The 25427-nt window shown below is 45.5% G+C and overlaps 2 protein-coding genes across 2 annotated transcripts; both read left to right on the top strand.

The window, feature by feature from the left end:
- The first annotated feature begins 22134 nt into the window (after window positions 1-22134).
- LOC145278148 (uncharacterized) lies at window positions 22135-24226 on the top strand. The gene is made up of 2 exons (XM_080130429.1): window positions 22135-22764; window positions 23429-24226. Exons 1-2 carry the CDS (start codon window positions 22135-22137, stop codon window positions 24224-24226), a joined length of 1428 nt encoding a protein of 475 aa, XP_079986555.1.
- Window positions 24227-24255: 29 nt separating this feature from the next.
- Window positions 24256-25140, top strand: LOC145278147 (uncharacterized). The gene has a single exon (XM_080130428.1). The coding sequence runs from the start codon at window positions 24256-24258 to the stop codon at window positions 25138-25140; it is 885 nt and encodes a 294-aa protein (XP_079986554.1).
- Window positions 25141-25427: the final 287 nt, after the last annotated feature.

Below are 25427 nucleotides of genomic sequence, written 5' to 3'. Positions count from 1 at the left end.
AACGTCACTTTCCCTTTCAAAGGAAATCCAAACATGCGCAAAAGACCACCGGAAACACCTATAAAAGCAAGAGCAGTATTAATGCCGGTGTCCCTCAGGGATCCATCCTGGGCCCAACTCTTTTCCTGATCTACATTAATCATCTTCCAAATCATATCCTTACATCATTTGTAGACATTTATGCTGACGACACTACCATTTATGGTACCACATCTAAGACAGTAAACGACCAAGTTCTCTCGAATTCTCTCTCCTCTGATCTTGAGCACGTAGTACAATGGGGAAAGGAGTGGCTGGTTACTTTTAATGCATCTAAAACCAAGCTTCTCTCTTTACATCATCAACATTCTAATCCACATTTGTCATCAATTGAAATGAATGGCTCTCGTTTTCAGGAGGCCTCAAGTTTTGACAAGCTTCTGGGCTTGACCATTACTCCTGATCTTAAATGGAACACGTATATCAAATCTGTTGCCAAGGCCGCTGGTAAAATGGTGGGATCTTTCTATCGATCCGGTAGATATCTCACTGCTGATGCTATTCTCTATCTATATAAGAGCCAGGTAGTCCAAGGATGGAATACTGTTGCCACATCTGGGCAGGAGCTGCTAGAAAGGACTTGTCCTGCCTTGATAGAGTTCAAAATAGACTTCGTAGCCTCGTTGGAGATGTCCTTTTCTCCTCCTTGCAACCTCTATCTCACAGAAGAGATGTTGCGAGTTTGTCTCTGATGTATCGTTATTTTCATGGAAAGTGTTCAACTGAGCTTCAATCTATGGTCCCCCCTCGCCAAACTTTCACAAGAAACACTTGTCTAGCTGTAAACACTATCAATAATTTCCCCCACTCTTTATCTGTGCCTAAACCTAAACGTAGATTCCATGAACAAAGCTTCTTTCTTAGAACTGCACGCCTGTGGAATTGTCTTCCGTTTTCCTGCTTTCCGGCTGACTACAATATGGTTGTGTTCAAGTCTAAAGTTAATAAGTTCTTGATGAGCCGTTCCATATAAGTTATCAAATTTACCAAATTTTCATTACTAATGATTACTATATTGACCAATTTCTACTGTACACTCTTTAACCCTTATCCTTGAGTGGCCTCTGGGCCTTGATAATGTGGTGATGCCTATGTAAAAAAAAAAAAAAAAAAAAAAAAAGAGCAATAAGCAACATCTTTTTTTTCAGATCAGCTCTCGAGCTGAGATGTTCGACGAACCAGCCGCCTCCCTTTCGGGAGGCACGCGCCTGTGCCTCACGCCACTTGCTACTATGTGGGACAAAAATCTAACAGACCGTACGTACACTTTATACGCTTTCTCTCTCCATGAACTGGACTGACATTCTCACTCTTTCTCTCTATATATATACAACTTGTCTCTGAGAATACCTTCGCGTAGCTGACATGGCGTGCAGTTTAACTGATATCAACCCTCTATCCTTTTCTTTGTCTACACGCTGGACTATCATTCCCATTCCCACTACATTACTCACTTCCCTTCCCACACGCGAACAAACGATAGTGACCCGAACGTGAGATGAACACACATTTCCTTTTCTTTCTATACTACCAGTCCCACAACAAACGATGGTTACACCTGCGTGGACATGAACACGTGTTATACCTAAAACAGTAATTCTTCAACACTAAATAAACGACACGTTTATTCTATCCAACAATTGAGTTTTTGTTTCCTTCATTCCATTCGTTTCATTATTTTTCTTTTGTAACGGGATTAGGATTTATATATCCTAGTCCTCTACAGCCCTAAGAAAGATACAGGATACTGTCAGATGTGAGTGTAACGTAGCGTCAAATGACGTCAACTATATAAAAAAAAGACAAAGATCTCAAAAGAGACGAGGTAACATTCAAAATCTCGAGAGAGACGTGGAGAATGTGGCTGACGTCACGGTTGTAACGATGAAGAAATAAATGTTGTACAAACCAAAAAGCGAGTCGGAATTATTTCCTGTTCTTTTGTCCACTTTACGACTGAAGCCACAAAATGAAAAGTTTGGCACTTATCCAGAGCCTGATCCAAGATCGCGGTTGGCATTTTCTAAGAGTTTATGGTAAGCTGTTGGAAAAGTAACCGGAAAAGGCTGAAGCAATTAGCCAATCAGCAATCAGCTCTCAGCAGACGATGTTTTCGTTAATAGCGTAAAAATCTGATATTATTATTGTTTTTGATCACAGTTGTTTCTACGAAAAAGAAATTGTTTTTATCATTATATAAAAAAACTATTTCATTGAAACGTTTCTTGCAGAAATAATAAACCCAATTCTTTTGAAGCATTTGTTGTAAAAACATATTTTATATACTTTTCTTGAAGAAAAAAAGTTTTTTTTCATATAATTAAATTCAGGGTAAGTCTTATCTTCTCATAATAAAGGTTTGTTTTCAGCATTGTTAATTTATTATCTGGCTGTCTTCACGTCGGCATTTTCTATGGCCGTTTCTATGGCCGTTGTCCCGCAACGGGGACAAGCAGACGACTCCAAAAACCCAGAACTGCACTGTACGTTGTTAAGTGGAAGTGCATTTCGGGCCAATCACCAGGTCAGAGAGAACTCCGAATTGTTCAGATGACTCGAATCTGGCGCCTAACTCCATGCGGAGCAGATCTCACTCTGCTGCCAACCCAAACATGTGCATAGCGGGTCGTCAGTGACCCCCCTCACTAGATCTCTGTGGAGTTCCCTATGGGTAGCAGTCACAAGGTCGCTGAACCTTGGTAGTCGCTTTAGCGTGGCTCGGCACTCTTTCAGGAAGGCTGAGTCTCCCCGCGGGCTGCGACGACTCTCGATAGCAGGGTCGATAATGAGGTCGGGAAAGGTGGTAGTAATCGCGGGGTGCCACGGTTAATCTTCTTGAAGGTGGTGGCTTAGGAAGGCCAGCCTCTCGGCGTCTTGATGACACTTCAAGTCCGGCATTCCCAATACTCCCTCACACAGACACAGGAAGCAGACCTGTCTGCTCACCCAGTGTTTTCCTCTGTCCCAAAGGAGTGAGGACAAGAGTTCGACAAGAACTTTTTGGTGTTGTGCAAGCAGGGGAAGTACCGCCAGTCGGTAAAGGAAAAGAGGGAAGACGTATATAGCGCACACCTCAGCTGTACCCTATAAGGAAAGTTTCCTAGGAAGTCACACATTGACCGCAGCCTCCACCTTTGACTGTACCTCTGACCAATTCTTATCAACCTGGAGACCCGGTCCGAACCATACGCCAAGGATCCTAACCGAGCCATCCGTCCAGCTGAAGGGTGCTGGGAGGTTTGCGCTGCCACTCCAGGCACCCAACCGCAGTCTGACAGACACTGCGCTTATCTTGGCCCCTGTGATTCTTTCATACTGTGCAAGTGCCTCCGACACGATCTTGATGTCTCTGAAGCTTGACACAAAGACCGTGACATCATCGGCGAACGCAGATACCTTGGCAGCTGAACCTCCAGGCAGAGCCATTCCACACAGGGCCGAATTTGCCTCCCCACGTTTCAGCTTGTGAAGCAGAGGCTCCAAGGCCAGGACGTAAAGCAAGGGCAACAGCGGACAACACTGACGAACCGACCGAGAGATGACTAAGGGCTTCGAGCGCTTTCTGTTGACTTGCACGAGATCCGCTTGCAGAAGTCCGGTTTAAAACTGGTGGCCTTTAAGACAGATGCCAGGAAACGATGGTCGACCCTATTGAATGCTTTGGACTGATCTAAGTTGATCAGCGCGGCTTCTGTGTTGTTATCTATTCCCTCCTCTAGGATCGTGCAGATCAGGTGCAAGTTGTTCTGAAGCATAGTTCTGTTCTGGATCAACCAACTCGTCGATAACAACCTGCAGCCGATTTGACAGGATCTTGGCCAAAATCTTCAACTCTGTGTTTAGCAGAGTTATCGGCCTGTAGTCATCTGACTCCTCCTCTCCATGCCCGTCACCTTTCTTCAACAATGTGATCACTCCTTTGGTTACCTCCCCTGCGATGGATCCCTGAGCAAACCAATGGTTGAACACATCCATCAGAAGAGGAAGAAACATGGGCGACAGCCTCAAGTACAGTTTGTATGGCAGACCGTCGAGTCCCGGCAATCTGTCACAGCTGACCTGCTTCAGCGCAGTTAAAACCTCCTGCTTTGTCACCCGGCCCTCGCAACCAGCCGCTCTAGCCGCCTCGAGGTGGGGAGAGTTGGCCAAATAGTCACTAAACTCAAGGACCAGAAGATCGAGCTGCTGCGTAAAACGAAATGTTCTCGAAACCTCTCGTAGATCTCCCGAATCGATTCCAGGGTGCGTCCATCTGGATGTCTGACTTTCACAATGTATTTGTCCGAGCCATGCCTAGAAACCTCACGGCGCATGTCTGCATCAGAATTGACTGCTTCGTTGCCTATCTTCCTAAGCCTAGCTCTAACTACTTGGCCTTCGTAACGCTCACTAGTCTCATGTAGAAGGTCCTGCTTAGCTAGTTCCTGACTAACCCTATCACCCTCCACCATAGCCCGGGCTAGTTTCTGCTCTAGCTGCTTCTTCGCCTTGGCCTTATCTAGTATGATAGAGAAGCTTCTGATCTTGGCTTTGAGACCTAACCACCACTTACTCCCGGTAACCGTCCCCACTAGTGCCTTTTTAATCAATTCTCTTAATTGATGTTGGAAGTCTTGTATCTCCAGAAGGGAGGTGTTTAACTTCCAGTACCCTGCTAACTTAGTCCTATTTCCTAGCTTCAGCTGGGCCATAACTAGTTTATGGTCGATTTGGCCTAGTCAAGTGAACGTGGGACAGGATAGGAAGTCTACTTCGCCTTTCCTAACTAACATCCTGTCCAAATAGGTATTTGGATAGGAGGAAACGCTATTGGTCCATGTCCACATCTCCCGCTCGACCCAAAACCTGTCGACCAGACCGCATCTAGCCATCAGATCAGCTAGGCTGGACTCGCACCTCTTCAACCCTCTAGCTTCGCCTCCTACCTTATCTATCTCAGGGTCTAAGATGGCATTCCAATCCCCCATTAGCACTACCCGCTTCCGACAATTTACAAACGCGTCGAGCTGACTGAAGAATGAGACCCTCTCATGATTGGTGCTGGGTGCATGAACCGCAATCACCTGAAACACAGAATCTTTTATGGCAACATCTGCCACGACCAGCCTGTCCATCACGGACAGGGCACGTTAAACTAGCAAGGAGACTCCCTCCTCCCGCGGGCTGCCATATGCTGAGAAACCTCAAAATCTCAGGCCAGCACCTGACAGTCCACAGAAGAAACAAAATGCGTCTCCTGAATCTGCCTGGCCTGATGATCTCAAGCCCCTCGCATTCAGACTAGCCAAATTTAAAGCCATTATACCTACCTTAAGATGTGTTACACTCAGCTCCGAAGTCAGCCGGGTAAAGGACACCGACGTTGTATGCAATGCTCAAGGTAGTCAGGTTTTTCATGTTCTGACCTCTCGCAATGCTGCCGACGTCCAAAGGGTAAGTCAATTTAAGGGCCCTATAGAGTGATGAATGAACCAACACTGGGACTCTTCCCTTGCATTATTTTGCGAGTTCCTCAAGGGAAAGGTCATTTTTCCTAATCAGTTCAATTCCCGGAACAGCCCCTTCAGCGGCCTCCACCATTGTCCACACGTTGGTCTTGCAGGCTTCAGGAAGGCTGACGAAAGTTGTTAGCTGTGGGGCGTCTGGGAAATTAGAAATGACATTAACGTCTTTCCCCCCTATCTGTTGGTGTCTAGCAGAGGTTTTTAATTTTTTCTCTGCCGGTGTGGTAAGTCTGTTGCCACAAACAGGGGGTCTACAAAACAAAGTTCCTCCCTCGTTTTGAGGATGAGGGTCCCTGTTGGAGTAAGTCAAACAAAGTTCCTCCCTCGTTTCGAGGATGAGGATCCCTGTTGGAGTAAGCCCGTGAGTGGGGGAATCTGAAGTGTCTCTCCCCCTCCCGGGTTCATTCTTTTCTTTCTGGGATGGCGGCTCAATTTGCATTGGTGTGGGGACGAGTGTCTGTGTGGTGTCTGGTTTTGGTGTTGGTGCGGTGTCTGGTGTTGGTGCGGTGTCTGGTGTTGGTGCGATGTCTGGTGTTGGTGCGGTGTCTAGTGCTGGTGCAGTATGTGGTTTGGGGGTGGAAGTGGGTTGTGTTGTTGTTAGGGGTGGTGTATGCTCACAGGGAGTGGGGGCTACCTTTTCTTCCCCGTTTCTTCTTTTGTTTTTCTTCTTTATTCTTTCGAATGAACTGGGGAGTGGTGAGGTTGAGTTCCTCTCCCTCTCGCTAGCGGATTCATCCTCAGAGGAGCAGTGTTTTCTTCGCTGGATCCCCGTCTCAATTGGTGTGGGGACCGTTGGTTGTTACTGCTCCTCTAATTGCTGTTTCTCTGGTTGATGGTGCCGCTGCTCTGGTTGCTGCAGCCGTTTTTGTTGCTGCTGCTCCTGTTCTGGCTGTTGCTGCTGCTGCTTCGGCTGCTGCTGTTTTTGTTGTTGCCGCTGTTTTTGTGGCATCGGCTGTGGAATTGGCTGTGGCAGCTGATGTTGTTGCTGCAGCTGGTTCAACGGCTGGTTCGTCTGCTGCTGCTGTGTCTGCTGCTGTGGCTGTTGTGGAGGCTGCTGTTGTTGTTGCTGCCTTGGTTGTTGGGTTGGTGGTGGGACGGTGGCTTCCATTTCTGCCTCGTTACCGTGCTCTATTCCTCCACCTTGGCCTCCTGCGTGGTTTTGGGTTTCCTCGGTGCTGGGGTTGGTGCTCCGGTTTCAGGAGTTGTGACAGCCTGTTTGGACACTGGTGCTGTCTCAGAGGTTGGGACTGCCTTTGGTGTCATTTAAATAGGGGTTGACCTTTGAGGGCAGCTCTTGGCCATGTGACCCTGCTTTTGGCAGAACCAGCAATACAGATGATGGCCCTCCACCACCACCGTTATAGTTGCCTCCTTAAATGTCAGCTGTGCTGGTATCACCTGGAAGCCTTCTTTCTTTAGCCTCGTAGCCACAGTGTAGCTGCCCAAGTGCATGCCGGTTTTTGACTGTACTGGAGTTATTTTTTCCACCTCGCCGAACTGTGTGAAGAAGGATCCCAGGATTTCTGTTGGTATTTGCATAGGTACATTGAATACCTGCACCCAGGTCCTTGTCCTGCCCTGGTATTCAGGCTTTAGTTTTATTCTCCATGCTTACTTTCTTGTAGGGAGAGTCTCTCCGCATCTTCCTTGGTGGGTAGGAGGATGTCCCACATGGCGTAGCTCCTCTGGTACAGGTATAGTACCGGGATGTTTAGCTTGTGTAGGAGCCCCACCATGTCTTCCTTTTTCATCCCTAGGAGGCGATTTTCTGGTATATCGGAGATGATGAGGGAGAGGACTCTACCTTCGATTGCCTCCCAAGCGCCTGGCACTGATTTAATTTCGGCCCTCTCTATGTATTATCTGTACTTGGTCAAGTACAAGTCTCTATACTCTTGAGGGGACAGTTGCTTCTCTACAGTCTTCCCCTATGCAGACCCTCTTGTTGGTGTTGGATCTTTGGTGGAGTTGGACTGCTTTTGCTGTTCCTTTGCGGAAGGGTTGCTATTTTGGGGGGCATTTCCCTTTCCGCTTTCCTTTGGGACCGACTCTCCTTGCTTCATGCTTCTTCCAGGAAAGGCCTCCCTTTTTGGGGAGTCGGCCTCTTGGTGAGCATTGTCTGCTTTATTGTCCTTGGGAGCTTTTGCCCCTTTTGTTTTGATGAGGCCCAGACGGTATGCCCCCTCGTTTTCTTGATTTTCTCCCCTTTTGGGGGAGAAGCCTTCCTGGGGTGCATTGCCCCCTTTATCGTCCTTTGGAGCTACTGCCTCTTGATTTTTGTTGTTAGAGCAGGATGCCCCGTCCAACATTGTTTTTCTCCCCTTTGGGGGAGTCGTCCTCTTGGGGAGCTGCTGGTGAGTTTCCCTCCTTCTGGGGGGCGTCCCTTGGTTCATTTTCCGGGCGGTACACCCCATTCCTCTTTGGTGTTTTTGCTCCCTCCCCCGTTGGGGAGTCGTCCTCCTGGGGAGAAGTTGTTTCTGTGGTCGCCTTCTGGCTGGGGGTATCTGTATTGGTGGCCCCGGGCTGGAGGTGTCCATTTTTAAAAAGCTTTCTTTGTATTTGGAAATCGCAAAAATGAGTGCCGTGGAGTCGGCGTCCAAAGTGGGGAGCCGACTTTGGCACCAAAAAGAAGTGGCGCCAAAGGCGGCAAGAGGGAAAATAGAACTAAGAGAGGGAGTTGGAAGTTAATGGAGGGAAGAGAGAAAGTGTTTCCAACCCTCCCTCGCGGGAAGGTCGTAAATTATCAGCTCAGATCCCCCCGTGAGGGGGGAGAGCAGAGAAAGGCAGACAAAGTAGGGGTACAGACAGAACGCTACCCAAAAAGCTCGTCAGGTGTTCCCGGCACGAAAATGTGTCGCCAGAACAGCACTGCCTTGCGCTATGTATGTATCAGAACAGATACTACACTTTGAGATATTAAATTTTTTATTCACAGGAAAAATATACAATAGGGAAAATGAACAAAAAACTTAGGCACAAGGCCAACTCAAAAAGAAGAGGGGATGGTGAGGTTGGTTGATCCATCTCGTCTCTATGGGAAATTTTAAATGATTTTTCTCTCGGCCAGCATCTTTAATCATGGTTACCATTTTAAATTTGTATGTATGTGTGTGGTGGGAGGTGGGGGGGGTCTTCCTACTTAAACCCAATTTAATTTTTTTTTTAATATAAAAAAATACAAAAAAAAATAACAATATTAATAAAACTTCAGTCTTGGCCGAAAGAACAGCATCTATTAACAACAGACCTTTGATCTTAACCAAAAGTTTTACGGACAGATTGACCGACCGACGGATTGACTTATAGAGTTGCTTGCACGCGACTAATGATTAAAATCTGATTAAAAAAATAAAAAGTAAAACAGAAAAACATTAAATCTACTCTTCTGCCTTTCACCCCCTTCTCCTTCAATCCTATTTCTTCTTTGCATCTCTATTTTCCTACTCTCGGCTCTCATATATATTCTAGCTAGGTTATTGAGCACTGTTCGATTCAACATAAGGCTTAATAAGAGTAAGGCAATATCTCTGACCCTGGAACCACACTGTCTGGAACGGCCACAATGTCTCATCCACTCGCACCTGCAAATAAGCCTTCCACAAGTCTACTATAGACACATTGGAGCCCTTCTGGCGCCATTCTCTCAGCTTGCTGGCGCACACGTCAGCATCGGCAGTGTACGTCTCAATGTATCTATTGAGTTCACGATAGTCCAGCACCGGACGAACTTTTGATTTGTTATGCTGGACTACCGCCATTAAGGGAATCAGACCCTTGGGTGGTCCCAGCTTGTTGGGATCCCCTGATCAGCCATCCATCCTGGATCCATGCCTCAAGTTCCTTCTCGTATTCATTACGGGCCTTGTCGGGTATCGAGTACTCTGCAATGCTATTCTTGAGTTCGGTTGGCGCCCTTCCTTCTGTCCACTTCCACGATGCAGTCCATGCTTTTTGGTGAGGGTCGTAGTCCACCTTAAAATCAGGGCGATCAATGTGAACTGCAGCACACACTGGGGTTTCCAAAAATCGCACAGTTCCATCTCTTCCGATAACAACTCCCCCCAGTGCCTTAATAGCATCATATTCCAACAGTACATCGAATCCCAGCAAATCCCCTCGCATCACCAGCACATTAATGTCTGCAGCCACACCAGAGTCTGTGTGGACTTTGACAGTTCCGGCTCCACAGCAAGCTTGCGTATTGCCACCTATTGTGGTTACTTTGATGTTCTGCTTTGTCCAGTTTCGACACAACTTGGCACTCATGATGGTGTGTGAGCACCCGGAGTCGAGAAGAGCTGAACAAGGCACTTGGTCCACATATACATTTATTGTCGGTTGCGCCTCAATTAAATCTTATCCGGGGAACAGGGCGGCGCTGACGTCCTGCCCCCTGATGCATTTCCCGCACAATTTTGGGATAAATGTCCATAAGTACCACATTGGAAACAGCGTGGGCGCCCCCGCTCTTTGTTAGTACAACTTCTTGCGAAATGGCCTTGCTGGCCGCAGCAAAAATATCTCCCATTGGTCGTGGGTCTCAAACTGGGACTCTTTTCAACATTAGTCTTGGCTGCCTGCGCCATCATTACAACCGGTTCCTTCAGGTCCTCCTCATCTCTGATAATGGCTCGAGCGCGTTCTAACAAATGTTCCATGAGCGTTACAGATACACTGGTGGAAGCCCTCAACAGTTGCTTAACATGGGTGGGAAGGCCGGCCACAAACGCATATGCCAGTGTTTGCTCTGACACTCCATTGCCAAATAGAACTGCAAGTTTCTTCAGCTCCGCGAAGAAGACGTCCACGGTTTCTCCTGGCATGAGCTTCCAAGAGGCAAATGTTTCGTAGGCCGTGCAGGGATCCATGGCAAATGCCTTGTATAAAGCATTTTTTATACAGGTAACATCAGCCTTCTCCACGGCACTAAGTTGTTGATATACACTATGGGCGCTTCCAGCCAATCTCAGGGGAATCACGGTATGCACCCCCTTTACTTTACAGAGGTTGCAGGTCAGCTCAACCCTTTCGACCCAGTCGACAACAGAAGTGGATCCGTCGAATTCGGGTATCAGTTTTAAATCAAACTTTGCCCCAGCCATAGTTGTCCAGGAAAAGAGACAAAACGAAATAGCCGAAATAGCTTATGACCTTCACCTTCACCGAGGTGCACAACTTATATGCTCTTCTCCGAGGTGCGCGACTTGACACACAAAAAAAAACAGCCTCTTAAGCACCTGCTAACGCACGCGTCACTGTAACGTCCAATGACAACAACAACAACAACCTTCTCACTCGACCTGCCTTTTATACCACTATCTCAATCCCTCCTCTTGCGCATGCGCCCATAGATTCCTGACAACCTCGAGATTTCCGCTTATAAAAACCCAAGTTTTGTTGTCGCGCATGCCTACACAAGGCACAAACATGTGGGCGTTTGTTTTGTTGGTAAGTACTAGATGAAGTACGACTCTGTCCTAACAAGACATTAAAATTGTCGAAAAAAACCAACAGAAGAAAATTCGCCTCAAAGTTTTCTAAGACACTTGAAAACTGAATTCAATTATCGAGAAAAGGATAATTGAAGTTTAAGAAGAAAATTCGCCGCTGGAAAGTTTCTAAGAAACTTGAAAACTCTAAAATATTCTGCCTCTATGGAATTTTAACCCTTGCAAAAAGGACTACTGTGGTGTTTCTCATTGAGAACGCAAACGCCGAGTTTATTTTAAGACTTTATTCAGCCGAGAGCCGACCGCAAGTATCTACATGCTGTCTCTTTCTGCACCGCCCATTTTTTTGGTGTTCCCCCTTTTATCTTCCCCTGTGTACCTACGTACATTACATTTCCCCCCAAAAAAGAAAGGTCCATTTCTCATGGAAAAAGGTCAGGGTAGACTGCCCTTGTGACCCTTTTGTGGTCGAGGATTTGCCTCAGTATGTGACCATTGAAATACCCCCCCTTTTTTTTTTTTTTTTTAAAGTTAAGAAAAAAATAAAAGGTAATTGTTCAATCTTTAGTCAATCCGGACTAAAACGATTCGGTGGTCATTGTACGGCCCGATCGTCATGGCAAGGCTAATGGGGTATGCTCATTCACTTCTCTATCTGGCTGCTCATAATCGGACGAATTCTCATGTGTCAATGGAGTCTGCGGATGTGTGTTATTTTCTGTTGCCATATCTGGAGGCATGTTTAGTTCCGTGAAAATGCGTTCTGGATTGTTTTCACTTGGGGATTGAGGTGCTGGCTCGGTGATACAGCAGCGAGACCTGATGTGATCCTGATGACGACGAACCAACCGGCCATCCTGCAATCTGATTAGAAAGGATAAAGGAGATACTCTTTCCAGAATGTGACAAGCCAACCACATGGATCCGGAACCAAAGTTCTGTGCAAATACTGCTTGGTCTTCATCAAATGAACGCATCTGGGCAGATTTGTCATGGTGAAACTTTTGACATTCTTGGTTGTTATATACAACACTTGAGGTGGCGGGCTTCATACGATCCAGATTGGTGTGCAATCTTCGCTTCATCAACAACTCTGCCGGGGTAGATCCCGTTGTTGTGTGAGCCGTTGTCCAGTATGTCAGTAGAAAACGGAATATCTTTGTTTCCAGAGTTCCTCCCGACATTTTTTTAATACCGTTTTTAACCAGCCCAACTGAGCGTTCGGCTAGACCATTTGATGCCTGATGATGTGGACTGACAAATTTGTGTCTGATACCATTCCGTTTCATGAACTCTGCAAATTCTGAACTGGTGAAGCATGGGCCATTATCACTGACAACAATGTGCGGGAGACCATGAGTAGCAAAACAGCGCCTCAACCTTTCAAATGTAGTGGCTGAAGTAGCTGCACTTGTGGTATAGACATCAACCCATTTTGAGTGTGCATCCGTAATGACAAGCAGGTATTGGCCATTGTAATCGGCATAATCAACGTGAACCCGCTGCCAAGGTTCAGCTGGCCATTCCCAGGGGTGTAGTGGTGCCTTAGCAGGTAGGCTTCTGGAGCACTGACAAGAGTAACAGTTGTTCACCTTTTTTTCGATGTCAGCATCTATCCCAGGGCACCATACATAGGTCCGGGCGAGGGCCTTCATCTTGATTATGCCAGGGTGGCATTGGTGAAGCTTGTCCAACACTCTCTGCCTGAGATGGTGGGAAATTACCACTCATGAACCCCACAGCAGGCACCCCCTTTCAACACTTAGTTCATTTTTATGAGCGTGAAATGGTAAATACGGAGCATCATGTGGGAGATTGCACCCTCCATGTTGTGTGGCTTGAACAACCTTAGAGAGGATGAGGTCTTTGCGTGTATGAGCACAAATGTCAGTCGAGTCAATGGTGGAATTGTCCAGGTGATCCATGAGATGTATAATGCAGCCTGGTGTTGGGACATCTAACGCTTCCTGCAGGGGGAGACGACTCATTGCGTCGGCAGTGACGATGTGTGAACCAGGCCTATGTTCTATCGTGTAATCGTAAGCACTCATCAACAGTGACCAACGTATTATTCTTGGTGGCAGGGTGTCCAATGTTGGCTTGTTGGGCTAAAGAGGCTGATAAGTGGCTTATGATCCGTAATGATACGGAATGCATGTCCAAATAAGTAGTGATGAAACTTTTTAACCCCAAAGATAATACTCAGTCCCTCCTTGTCCAATTGACTATAATTTTTCTCAGCCGGTGACATTGTCCTCAAAGCAAAAGCAACAGGTTTCTCTGAACCGTCGGCAAAGATGTGCGACAAAACAGCTCCGACACGATATTGACTGGTGTCACAGGTCAGTACCAGTTCCTTCTTCGGGTCATAGTGAACCAGGACATTTGTGGTCTGCAATGCATCTTTGGCTCGCTGAAAAGCTGTTAATTGGGGGTGCCCCACGTCCAAGAGACACCTTTCCGCCGTAGATAATAGAGGGGCCCAACTTATCTGCGACGTTGGGGACATACCTAGCGTAGAACTGGAATAAGCCCAAGAAAGCCTTAAGTTCAGTCACATTGCATGGGGCTGGTGCATCCCGGATGGCACGGATCTTTTCTGCTGTAGGGTGAAGGCCTTCGGAGTCAATCCAATGACCTAAGTAGGTTACGGAGGGTGCCATAAACTTGCACTTGTCCAGACGAACGTGGAGACCAGATTCTGAGAGTTTCCCTAACACTCAGTCAAGGGTGATCAAGTGTTCCGCGTCTGATGATCCTGTAATTAGTATGTCGTCCTGATAGCATATGCATGTGGTTCATTTGCCAACAAATTGTCCATACAGCATTGATAGATACCAGGAGCTGATTTTACTCCAAAACTGAGGCAGTTGAACCTGTAGAGACCCCGTGGTGTATTGATTGTAAGGTACTGCTTTGAGTTTTCCTCTAACGGAACCTGCAGGAACGCTGATCTCAAGTCAAGCTTGGTGAATTTCTTTCCCTGCACCAAATTTGCATACAAATCATCAATCCTGGGGGTAGGGTACTGGTCGAGATTTGAACATTTGTTTATTGTATTTTTATAATCTCCACACAACCGTATTGTTTGGTCAGTTTTGACAACTGCTACTATAGGGGCAGCCCATTCTGAGTATTGTACTGGTTCGATAATACCCAGAGACTCTAGTCGATCCAGCTCCTTGTCAACCTTTTCACGCAATGCAAAGGGCACGTGTCGAGCCTTGCAGAATATGGGCTTTGTTTTCGGGTCAACACTAAGTTTTGCTGTGAAACCCTTCAGTGTGCCCAATTTATCCTTGAAAACATCGGGTATTTTGCAATAATGTCTTCAACTGCAGGTGTAGCATTTACTGCTTTCAGCTGATGGATGCGTTTCCAGCTGAGTTGCACTACTCGTAACCAGTTTCTACCAAGAAGTGCAGGGCCAGAACCAGGAACAATCACTAACGGCAGACGAAACTGTCGGCCATCATAGTCTACCGACACTTGACACATACCACACGGCGTGATACTTTCTCCCGTGTAGGTTGCTAGTTTCTGTGACATAGGCTTAAGTACCGGCTTATCAGGTTCACACCATAGTTTTTCAAATACATTGCAGCTGATCAATGAAACAGCAGCTCCAGTGTCGATCTCCATCTCGACATTCCGACCATTTATGCCTACCAACACCATCAGGGGCTCGGTTTTGCTATTTGCTGGCAGGTTAAACAGCCTATGCACCGATGCGCAGTCACTGCCTGTATTTTCGTCTACTGGTTCTTCACTGGTGACCTTGTGGGTTTTACGATTTCCAGCTCTGTCGTTATACTTCCGGGTCAAACAGGCTGGCGAAATGTGACCGGTTTTGTGGCAAAAATTACACGTTGCCTCTTTGAAACGACAGGAGTCAGGGTAATGTTTTCCGTTACATCGGAAACATGGTCTTTGTTTTTGTCTCCGTAGTGGAGTAGGCCGTTCAACCTAGTTGACTTTCGTCTGTATTGTAAAATTGGACGTTGAACAGGCTGCCATGTCACTAACATTCCTGTCTGCACTTTCCATGGCAAGAGCTATTTGTCGGGCATAAGGAAATGTTAGTTTCCTCTCGGAAAGCAGTCGCCGACGGATTCGGTCATTCATCAATCCAACAACAAGCAAATCTCTCAACATCTCTTCTATCGTATTTCCAAACTCACAAAACTTTGTAATTTTTTTTAAATGAGCAATAAAATCCGAAATGGACTGACCTGGTTGTTGGCGGCACATGTAAAAGTTGAATCGCTCAACAATTACGGACGGTGTTAGGTTGCAGTGCTCTTTTAACAAGAGCGAGAGTTCCTCATAACTTTTGTCTCTTAAGCTGTGCGGCGTAACGAGATCCTTCAGCAGAGAAAATGTTTCACCACCACAAACAGAAAGAAGGACGGCCTTTTTCCTTCCTGGATCTTGTATTCCGTTAGCCTCGAAATAATACTCCAATCTTTCTGAGTATGTGTCCCAATCACTTCCACTCGGCGAGAATTCGTCGATTTTACCATAAGACGTCATGTTTTTAAAATGCGTGTGTGCAGGTAGAAATATGTCGCTATTTAATTTCTATTAAACGCGATGTTTTTCGGAGAAAAAGTTTAAATAACTTTCCCCTTCATAAGAAATGATCTCATCCTCGTTGCCATGTGGTGTTTCTCACTGAGAACGCAAACGCCGAGTTTGTTTTAAGACTTTATTCAGCCGAGAGCCGACCACACGTATCTACATGCTGTCTCTTTCTGCACCGCCCGTTTTTTCGGTGTTCCCCCTTTTATCGTCCCCTGTGTACCTACGTACATTACACTACAAAAACGAGTTTCCAGGAAAAGGACTGATAAAAAAGAACTTTTAAATAACGCGAACTCTGAAAGTAAAAAACCCAAACAAAACAAACTTTCTAAATGTTCCATTCGGAAAAGGGCGCCCAGAAGCTTCCAGTAAGTGCACCCCCTCCCTTTTTTCTTTCTTTCTTCCACCTTCTCTATCTCTCTTTCCTTCTCTTTCCTTTCACTCTCTCCCCTTTCGGTTACTACTACAAGAATACTTGTAAGCCAGAAGGACATTTTTTACAGCCCATAGAGGTCACGAACTTTTCCTTTTGCCATTATATTCAATAAATTCTATTTCTCATATTTTTCTTTTTTTGCTTGTTTTCTTCCTTGATGTTTCAGAGTTTAGTAGTAACGCCTAATTGATTAAGAAGAATTACCTTCCACAGGAAGAAGTAGATAATAAATTTCTTCACTCTGCCAAAAATTGGTACTCATAGAGTTAATAACTCTGCCAGTTTAGTAAGCTACTCTCTGCTAAAACTGGTCTAGGCTTTATTTGGTGACCGCGGCTCCTGTCCGTTGCGTAGATAGTACCTCCTCCCTCCTTCCTTCTTCTTTGTTTCTGCGTCGGCCATCTTAACTTCTTATTCATTGTTTTACAGGCATTTTTAGCGCCAAGAGGGGTTGTTGGTGTCTCGCGTGCCACGGGGGAAAGGAGTGGTTTAGCATATCGTCATTGATAGGTTAGAAGGGGCGGGGTTTAGTATTCTAAAATGACTACCTCTCCCACTACCACAATGTTACTTGAAAAAAGAAAGATTAGTAGAGACAAAATCTTAACTGTGTTTGAGTTCTTAGACTCGTTAGATGAAATCAACGAAGCAGGTTATATGTTGTATCATCATCATCGGCGGTCACTCGTATCCGAGTAAGACTGTCCTCCGTTGTGGCTTCTGTGGGTCCTCAGGTGAGCATAGAGCCCAATCCTAGATCCAATTTTTCTTGTGCAATTTGGGCAGATAAAGGTAGTGGTGGTGGGGTGGGGTTGGGTGTGTCTGGTTGATAATCTGTCCTTTCTGTGCTTGCGTTTATCCTCAGCAGCTTGATTTAGGTCACTATGATAAAGCGCAGCACCTTTGTGGACAGCGCTCCTCCATGCCAACCTGCTCCCAGCCACATCCTCCCATGTCTCAAGGTCCATGTGAAACCGCTTAAGATTTACTTTGATGTTGTCCTTATACCTCATCTTTTGGCCACCCTGGGCACGCTTTCCCTCAACAAGCTGAGAGTAGAAAATCTGTTTTGGGAGGCGGAGATCCAGCATTCGGACAACATGACCAGTCCATCTGAGCTGGCGTTGAGCAACAGTAGCGGTGATAGTAGGAATGTCAGCCTCACTCAGGATGCTGGTGTTGGTGTGTCGGTCCTTCAAACTAATTCTGAGGATTTTTTTTTTTTCGGAGGCATCTTTGGTGGTATGTCTCCAGGGTTTTTACGTGGTCCAGGTCTCCGATCCATAGAGAAGAGTGGGCAGCAAGACAGCTTTGTATACCATGATTTTGGTCTTTGCCAGAAGGTCACGGTTCTCAAATACTCTCTTCCTTAGCCTTGAGAAAGCCCCACTGGCACAGCTGAGATGGTGTTGTATTTCATCATCTATGTTGGCTTTTGATGATAGGATGCTGCCTAGGTATGGGAAGTGGTCCACATTTTCCAGTCTAGCGTTGTCGATGGAGATGTTTGGGGGTGAGACTGGAGTACTGTTTGGTGGTGATTGATGGAGGATTTGAGTTTTTTTTATATTAATTGTTAATCCTAGTTGTTTGTACGCCCTCATGAAGGCAACCAGTGTACACTGTAGGTCCTCTTCTGAGAGGGCTACAAGGGTGTTATCGTCTGCATACTGTAGCTCCATAATGGATATGGTGTTCGTTCGACCTTTAGCCCTGAATCTGTTGATGTTAAAAAGCCGCCCGTCAGTTCTGTACATAATCCGAACTCCACGGGGAAGATGTTTGTCCGTGAGATGGAGGATAGCAGTAATGAAGATGGAGAACAGGGTTGGGGTAATGACATATCCCTGTTTCACTTCCGGTCAACCCTGAAGGGCTCTGTTTCATCTCCACTACTACTGAGGACTGTAGCTGACATATTGTCATGTAGCAGTCTCAGTAGCCGAATGTACCTCTCTGGGCATCCAAACCTTGCAAGAACCAGCCAAAGGGCTTGACGGTTCACAGAGTCAAAGGCTTTAGTAAGGTCTATAAAAGCCATGTATAATGGTAAATTTTGCTCCCTGCACTTTTCTTGGAGTTGACGAGCAGTGAAGATCATGTCCATCGTGCCTCTATTTGGTCGAAAGCCACTTTGGGACTCGGGAAGGATGGTTTCTGCAAGGGGTGTAAGCCTGTTGGCCAAAACCCGAGCTAGGGCTTTCCCTGTGGTAGAGAGGAGAGAAATGCCCCGGTAGTTCCCACAGTTTGCCTTGTCTCTCTTCTTAAAGATGGAGACAACTAGGGCATCTCTAAGTTGTGCAGGGATTTTCTCTTGTTCCCATATTTTGAGCAGCAGGGCATGAATGTGTCTGAGAAGATCAGGCCCGCCTTTCTTCAGGATTTCTGCTGGGATGCCGTCCGAACCAGCCGCCTTGTTGTTTTTCATCTTCCTAATTGCATTCCGCACCTCTTCCAGACTGGGTGGTTCTCCCATGCTCTCAATTATGGGCTGTTGAGGGAGTTTTTCAAGGGCCTCCATCTCTGGAGTGGTGTCCCTGTTCAGAAGATCCTCGTAATGCTCTTTCTATCTATTTGTTATTTCTCCCTTTCCTTTCAGCAGCGTGAGCCCATCCTTAGAACGAAGGGGGGGTCAGAGAACAGTAGCTGGGGCCGTATACCACTTTTGTGGCTTCAAAGAATCCTCTGGTGTCTCCAGAGTCAGCAAACTGCTGGATCTCCTGAGCCTTCCTCATCCACCAGAGGTTCTTCAGCTTCCTGACTGTCGATTGGACAGCCGCTTTAGCCTTGGCATGGGCAGCTCTTTTAACCTTGCAATTGATGTTATTCTGCCAGGTGATAAAAGTTTGCCTCTTGATGTCTATAAGCTGTTGGATTTCGGTATCGTTTTCATCGTACCAATTCTGATGTTTCCGCTTTTTCTGTCCTAGGATGCTTATATTGGAGTCCATGATGGCAGAGGACAGCTTGTCCCAGTGCTCTTTAGCGTCATGCAGATACTGCTTGGGCAGGTCTGCACTAAGAGCCGCCTGGAGGTGTTGTTGGTAGGTGATATCGCCCAGCTGCTCGATGTTGAGCTTTGGTCGGCTCTGTCTTTTTTGCATCCTTTGCTTCCGCATTAAATGGATAGACATGGTGGAGCGAATAAGACGGTGATCGGTCCAACAATTGTCTGTACTGATCATTGCCCTGCTGTTCAGCACGTCACAGCGGTCTTTGGCACGGACAATGACATAGTCAATGAGGTGCCTGATTTTACTTCGAGGGTGCATCCATGATGTTTTGAATGCGTTTTTTTGTCGGAAAAGTGTGTTCGTGATGATCAGGTTATGTTCTGAGCACTTTGTCAGTAGGAGTGTACCATTTGAGTTAATGTTCCCAACCCCCTCTCTTCCAAGCGTTCCTCTCCAGTGCTGATGGTCTCGTCCCACTCTGGCATTGAAGTCCCCAAGTAGGATTATCTTGTTCCCCTTGGGGGCCCCGGATAAAATGGTGTCAAGGTCAGCATAAAAGGTCTCCTTTATTTCATCATGTGCATCAAGCGTTGGAGCATACGCACTAATCACAGTGGCCATTTGGCTGCCCGCAAGCATCAGGCACATGGTCATTAGGCGTTTGTTGATGCCCACAGGGGACTCATTGAGATGGCAGATAAGGCTGTTCTTTATAGCAAAGCCCACGCCATGGATACGTGGCTCTTCTGCAGGCCTTCCTTTCCAAAAGAAGGTGTACCCGCCTTTCTCCTCCCTCAGCTGCCTGTCGTCAGCCAGTCGGGTTTCAGAGAGCGCAGCTATGTCAATCTGGAACCTCCTTAGCTCTCTTGAGATAATGGCAGTTCTTCTTTCGGGTCGATCACTTGTTTTGTTGTCCATGAGGGTCCTCACATTCCAGGTTCCAAAATATAGGCGTAGGTTTTCTTTCTTTATCCGACTGCGTGGTGGTGATCCCTCTGGATGCGGTAGTCCAGACGGTTTTTTTTTGAGGCAGGCTATTTTTAGGGATACCTTTTCTAACCCCCCTCCCCTACTGGGGTGAGCAGAGTAGATCCTAAACAGGGCTGCTCAGTCATGGATGCAGCTGCCGAAAAACTCTTTCTGTCTCGGTCCGTGAGGTTAGCGACTGAATCTGGCACCCACCGCCTATGTGCCAGGTTGCAGCTAGGAGCTGCCAGACTACACTGTCCTGCTCCCGTCACCACTTCCTGGTCGCCACAGGACTTTTTCTATCCGGGAATTAAGGGAGAGCTCTCTCTGCCTCAGTCCGGGAGCTTAATGACTAAAACTGTCACAAGACTTTTCCATCCATGATGGAGAGTAGGATGTGTTCCCTTTCGGGAGAACGCCTGCGCGTGATGTCTTTTAACGTGGGGAGACTGATGCACCTGCAGCCACCACACGGCCCCTTGGCAGAGGAGGGCCTGATTCCAATGGCGTTGAGAACCACGACGACGAGACTCTCTTCTGTTGCAGCCTTCATCCGCCTTCAGTGCCGTTGTGTCATTATTGTCATCATCCGCCGCATCAGCCATTGAGGTTTTTTGGATCACTCTTTGTCTGGAACCTCCCCTTCAACCTTACCGCCATGGGTGGCCCTACCAGGAGCCTAGGCTCCAGATGGCATCGCTCTCAGGTTCATTGGAACACACAAGGTTCTCCACCACGACAAGGTGGCGATCCAGGGAGAACATACATTGTATAAAAAGCAGATAGATGATTACACTGCTTCGATGGATTTGTTAGATGAGCAGATTATTAATGCTTATTTAATTGAGGGAACAGAAGATGAGGAGATAAGGTCATTTAATAAGGATTGCACTCTTCATCGGGTGAAGGTTTTGGAAAAATTGTCAAGACTCAAGCCTTCGGTAGAAGTAAAGAATAATGCAAATCACAAAGTCTCACTTATTAAGGAAAAACGTCTGGGGATAACGCCCAAAATGGAATGTCCCAAGTTTAGTGAAAAGGATTTAGAAAACAATATATTAGCTTAATTTTCATCGGGAATTCGAGAATAGCATAGTGGACTTAGAAAATGACGCCCTCAGTTAGTTGTGCTGAAAAACCATTTGTCTGGCTACACCTTTCAACTTGTAGGGGAATAAATAAGAGCACCGGATTACCGGTGTAGGGTAAGGAGTGAGGTCCCTTGAGAAAAGTAGAGGAGAGTCCGTACACATGAGGCACGGACGCAAAAAGTTCTTCTCCTAAAAGACAATGTTGGACAGGCAGAGTACAACTCTAGAATACAGTCCTCACTCCTCCCGTAAACCCCACTATTGAAGTGAGTAATCTTTTTACCTTAATGTTCTGAATTGCAGTGTTGTCATGTTTTCATGTTTGTTAATAAATTCTTGTCGTTTATACTTGTTGTACGTTTAGTAATTATTAAAGCTGGTCGGTAGTTTTGGGACTTGGAAGAACCTAAACCCGTACCAACAAACTGGTACGGCACCTCTCTATATCTGAGGAAAACTATCGCATAGCCACTGACATTCTCGCGTCGGAATTTCTAGATAAGGACGACATTGTGGATTCAGTTTTTTCTCATATATTGGGCATCGAGAAGTTAAGCAACCACTTAGCAGCAAAGAAGTTTTTGAATTCCGTTAAGGCTCAGGTACACGAATTAAATAGTTCCTTCGGTTTAAATTTCTTGGAGATGAACTCTCCCGGAAACAAGTTATTAAGTCACATTGTTTTTAGTAAGCTGCCCACTCTTTTTAGGTCTCAGTTGATTCATAAAATAGGGAATAATTACCCTACCCTGGAAGACATACTAGACCACAGTTCGGAAATATTTCGAACGATTGAGTTTTGTAAAAATAAGGAAACATATCCTCGGAAGGTTGCTAGTATACCTAAGAAAACATTTTCTCCTAGGTTCATGGGTTCGTCGGATGCTAAAAAACCTTCCACGCTGGAAAACTTTCATATCCAGTCTACTAAGATTGGATTTAAGTGTAATTTTTTGTCGAACCAATAACCATAATGGTTGTTCCTGCAAGTTTTTTCCTTCTCATGCAGATCGGTTGAGGAGGTGTAAGGAGATTGGCTTATGTAGCAAGTGCTTGAGCCCTTCTCATGCAGAAGAGTCTTGTCTTTGCAAGGGTAAGGAGTATGGAATGTGCTGGCTATGTAATAAGAAGGGCCACTGTAGAGTGCTGTGTCCTTCTGTTGGGGGTGAATCTACTGCTTCTAATGCTTGTTGGCACTTGAATAGCTCTTCGTTGCTGCCTGTTGTTGAGGTTGCCGTCAACAATGGATCTGGTGAAAGTGTATATTTCAACTGCCTTATCGACACTGGTAGTGAACGATCCTATTTGTCTGGAAAAATGTTGGATGCTTTTTCTAATATTAATACTCCCATGAGAGACCGTAAATTTCTGATTAAGACCTTTTTGGGAAAAGAAATTAAACACTTGAAGGAAGTTAATCTTCAAGTGAGGTTTCCAAATTCCTGCCATTCTGTGTCGTTCTTGGTGGATGATGATATGGACCTTTCGTTTCGTGTTCACGGATTGAATTCTGTGGTAGAATACCTTAAGAAACATCAGGTCAAATTGGCTGCCAATTTCTTGGAGTTGAGAGATGACACATTACCTGTATATGGTTTACTGGGCGTGGACGTGCTTAGGTTTTTGGGACCCATGAATTTAAAGGAGTTTAGAGAGGGCCTTGTGTGGGAATTTCCCCAAGGAATGGTTTTGTTTGGTGATCTGGCGGATTTTGGGTCTCCTCCTCCCAAAGACCAGGTAAAGGTTTTTTTTTTTGTTTTTTACACAGTGATCACCACTTATCAAGGCCTGGAAGCCACTCAGGGATAAGGGTTATTGCAAGTACATTACGTTAGTGTGGAGATTTGATGAAGTGTTTACTTAATGGGGTGGTTCATTAGGAATTTGTTAACATTGGACTTGATCACATCCAAGTTGTAGTCAGGTGGGAGTAGGCAGACGGAACAGAGTTCCACAGGCGTGCAGTTTTAAGAAAGAAGCTTTGTTCATGGAATCCGCGTTTTGATTTAGGCACAGATATAGAGTGGGGGAAATTTTTCACAGTGGATTCAGCTAGACGGGTGTTTTTCGTGAAAGATTGGCGAGGGGGGACCAAAGATTGGAGTTCAGACGAGCACCTGCCATGGAAATAACGATAAAACAAGGATAGGCTCGCAACGTCTCTTCTGTGGGAGAGAGGTTGCAGGGTAGAGAAAAGGGTATCCCCCACTAAGCCACAAAGTCTATTTTGTACTCTGTCAAGGCAGGATAGGCTGTTTTTAGCAGCTCCTGCCTAGATATGGCAACAGTATTCAATCCTTGGACGTACTTGGCTTTTGGGTTGGAATTGAATTATGCTCAAGTCATCAAAGAACACTCTGTGTGTGACCTCACTCATGTATATTTTGTGTTGAACCCCAAGTCTGTGTATCCGTTCAGTTGTTTTGAGGAGTCTACTGTTGAGAGAACTGTGGAAAAAATGCTTAGTTTGGAAACCATAGGTATTGTTGAGGAAGAATTCAGTGATTTCGATTCGATTCGCTTCATAGATAACTGTTACTATGTTAGTTTGCCTTGGAATGAAGAAAAATTAAAGTCGGTGCCTGCTAATCATCAGGTGTCTTTGTCAGTTTTGAATCGCGTATCGAAGAAGCTGATGGAACAAGGTTTGTACGAAGATTATTGTCAGGTCTTCTTAGACCAAGAAAAGGAAGGAATAATTGAAAGGATTGTGGTTACTCCTTCCGATTTTAACAAATATGTATGGATCCCTCATCGACCGGTGATAAAACAAGATTTACAGTGCACCACCAAGATTAGACCGGTCTTCAATTGTTCTTTGAGAACCGGTGGGAAACCTTCTTTAAATGACTGCGCTTATTCTGGTGTCAATATGTACACTGACATGCTGGATTTGCTTTTGCGGTTTCGGATGGACCTGTATGTTCTACTGGCCAATATTTGGAAGGCCTTTTTAATGATTCGTTTGAATGACGAACATGACAGAAATAGATTCTGCTTCTTTTTAAGATTGGGTGATGAGTTGATCTGCTTTAGATACAACACTCTTATATTTGGCTTTGTATCCAGTCCTTTTATACTGAGCTACATGGTTCGATATCATGTGGAGAAGTACCCTCCTGGTCCTTGCAGGGAGATGCTTTTGGGCCACTTCTATGTGGACAACTTGGTGAAAACTCATAATTCTGCTGAAGTTTGATACAGCTGTATTTGGAGGCTGTTTCTGTCATGGGGGAAGGTGGATTTTACTTGAGGAATTGCTGTAGCAACAATGAAGTGCTTGTTAAGGGAATGTTGCAGGATAACAGTCTCTCCTCCCATGGTTCTGACACTGAGAAGGTATTGGGCTATTTGTATAACCCCTCCTCTGACAAAATGCGAGCAAGTTCTTGCAATGAAGGAAGATCAGTATCCTCTAAGAGGGATATTTTGTCTGTAAATTCCTCTGTATTTGACCCCCTTGGCTTAATGTTCCCTGTTACTATTAAAGGTAGGATCCTTCTTAGTAAATTGTGGAAGTTAAAAGTATCCTGGGACCAGCCGGTCCCACCTGACGTTATGGTTGACTGGGAGAGGTTGTATAAGGATCTGGTTCGTATTGGGGAGCTTGAATTCGACCGTTACTCCGTGGCTTCCGATGTTTCAGCCACTTTGATAGTTTTTTGTGATGCCTCGAACCTGGCCTATGGAATCGCGGTATATTTACATCAGCATGGTGAAGCTAGACTGATATTCGCTAAAGTCAGGGTTGTTCCCTCTGTTAAGAGAACCTTACCCACCTTGGAGCTGTTAGCGGTATATTTATGCATGAAGCATATTTCTGTTCTGGTGAAAATACTCCCTTTGGAAGTGCTCAGTTCTGTGATTATCGCTGTAGATGCACAGGTAGTACTATCCTGGGTTTTATCTGACAATGTCAATACAAAATGTCAATTCACTCATAACCGGTTAAAAGATGTAAAAGCGATGGTAAAAAATCTTTGTGATAAAGGTTTGACAGTGAAGTTTAAGTATGTGAAGACTGATGACAATCCTGTTGACTTTGTCACGAGGGGTATGTCCCTGAACAAATTTAAAATGGTTTTTACTCTTTGGTTATTTGGGCCTGAATGATTGAGAGGAGATAACTTGATCTGGCCTAGTTATGACCTGAATTGTCTTAATCCGGCTAGCCAGATGTTGATCAGTACAGTTACTGGTTGTGAACATGTCATTCAAGGCAGTTATATAATTGAAGTAGAGAAATTCTCTTCGCTGAATAAGCTCATTGGAGTTTTGACTGCAGTTTTCCAATTTATATAAAAAATGAGAGGTATTGTTCTCGACTCTGGTATTAAGGCGAGATTGTACTTGCTCAGAATGACACAAGGACTGTTCCTTTCTAAGGAAAAGGATTATTT

Source organism: Euprymna scolopes, chromosome 6 (assembly GCF_053919585.1).
Source record: "Euprymna scolopes isolate OS-2025 chromosome 6, ASM5391958v1, whole genome shotgun sequence".
Classification (NCBI taxonomy): domain Eukaryota; kingdom Metazoa; phylum Mollusca; class Cephalopoda; order Sepiida; family Sepiolidae; genus Euprymna; species Euprymna scolopes.
The sequence above is the reverse complement of the archived record's forward strand: the minus strand, read 5'-3'. Positions and strand labels throughout refer to the sequence as shown.

Coding starts and splice junctions, on each gene's coding strand:
- LOC145278148 (XM_080130429.1), top strand. CDS start 22,135: ATGTGCTGGCTATGTAATAAGAAGGGCCACTGTAGAGTGCTGTGTCCT. Junction 22,765..23,428: donor CTCCTCCTCCCAAAGACCAG/GTAAAGGTTTTT, acceptor TTGAACCCCAAG/TCTGTGTATCCGTTCAGTTG.
- LOC145278147 (XM_080130428.1), top strand. CDS start 24,256: ATGGGGGAAGGTGGATTTTACTTGAGGAATTGCTGTAGCAACAATGAA.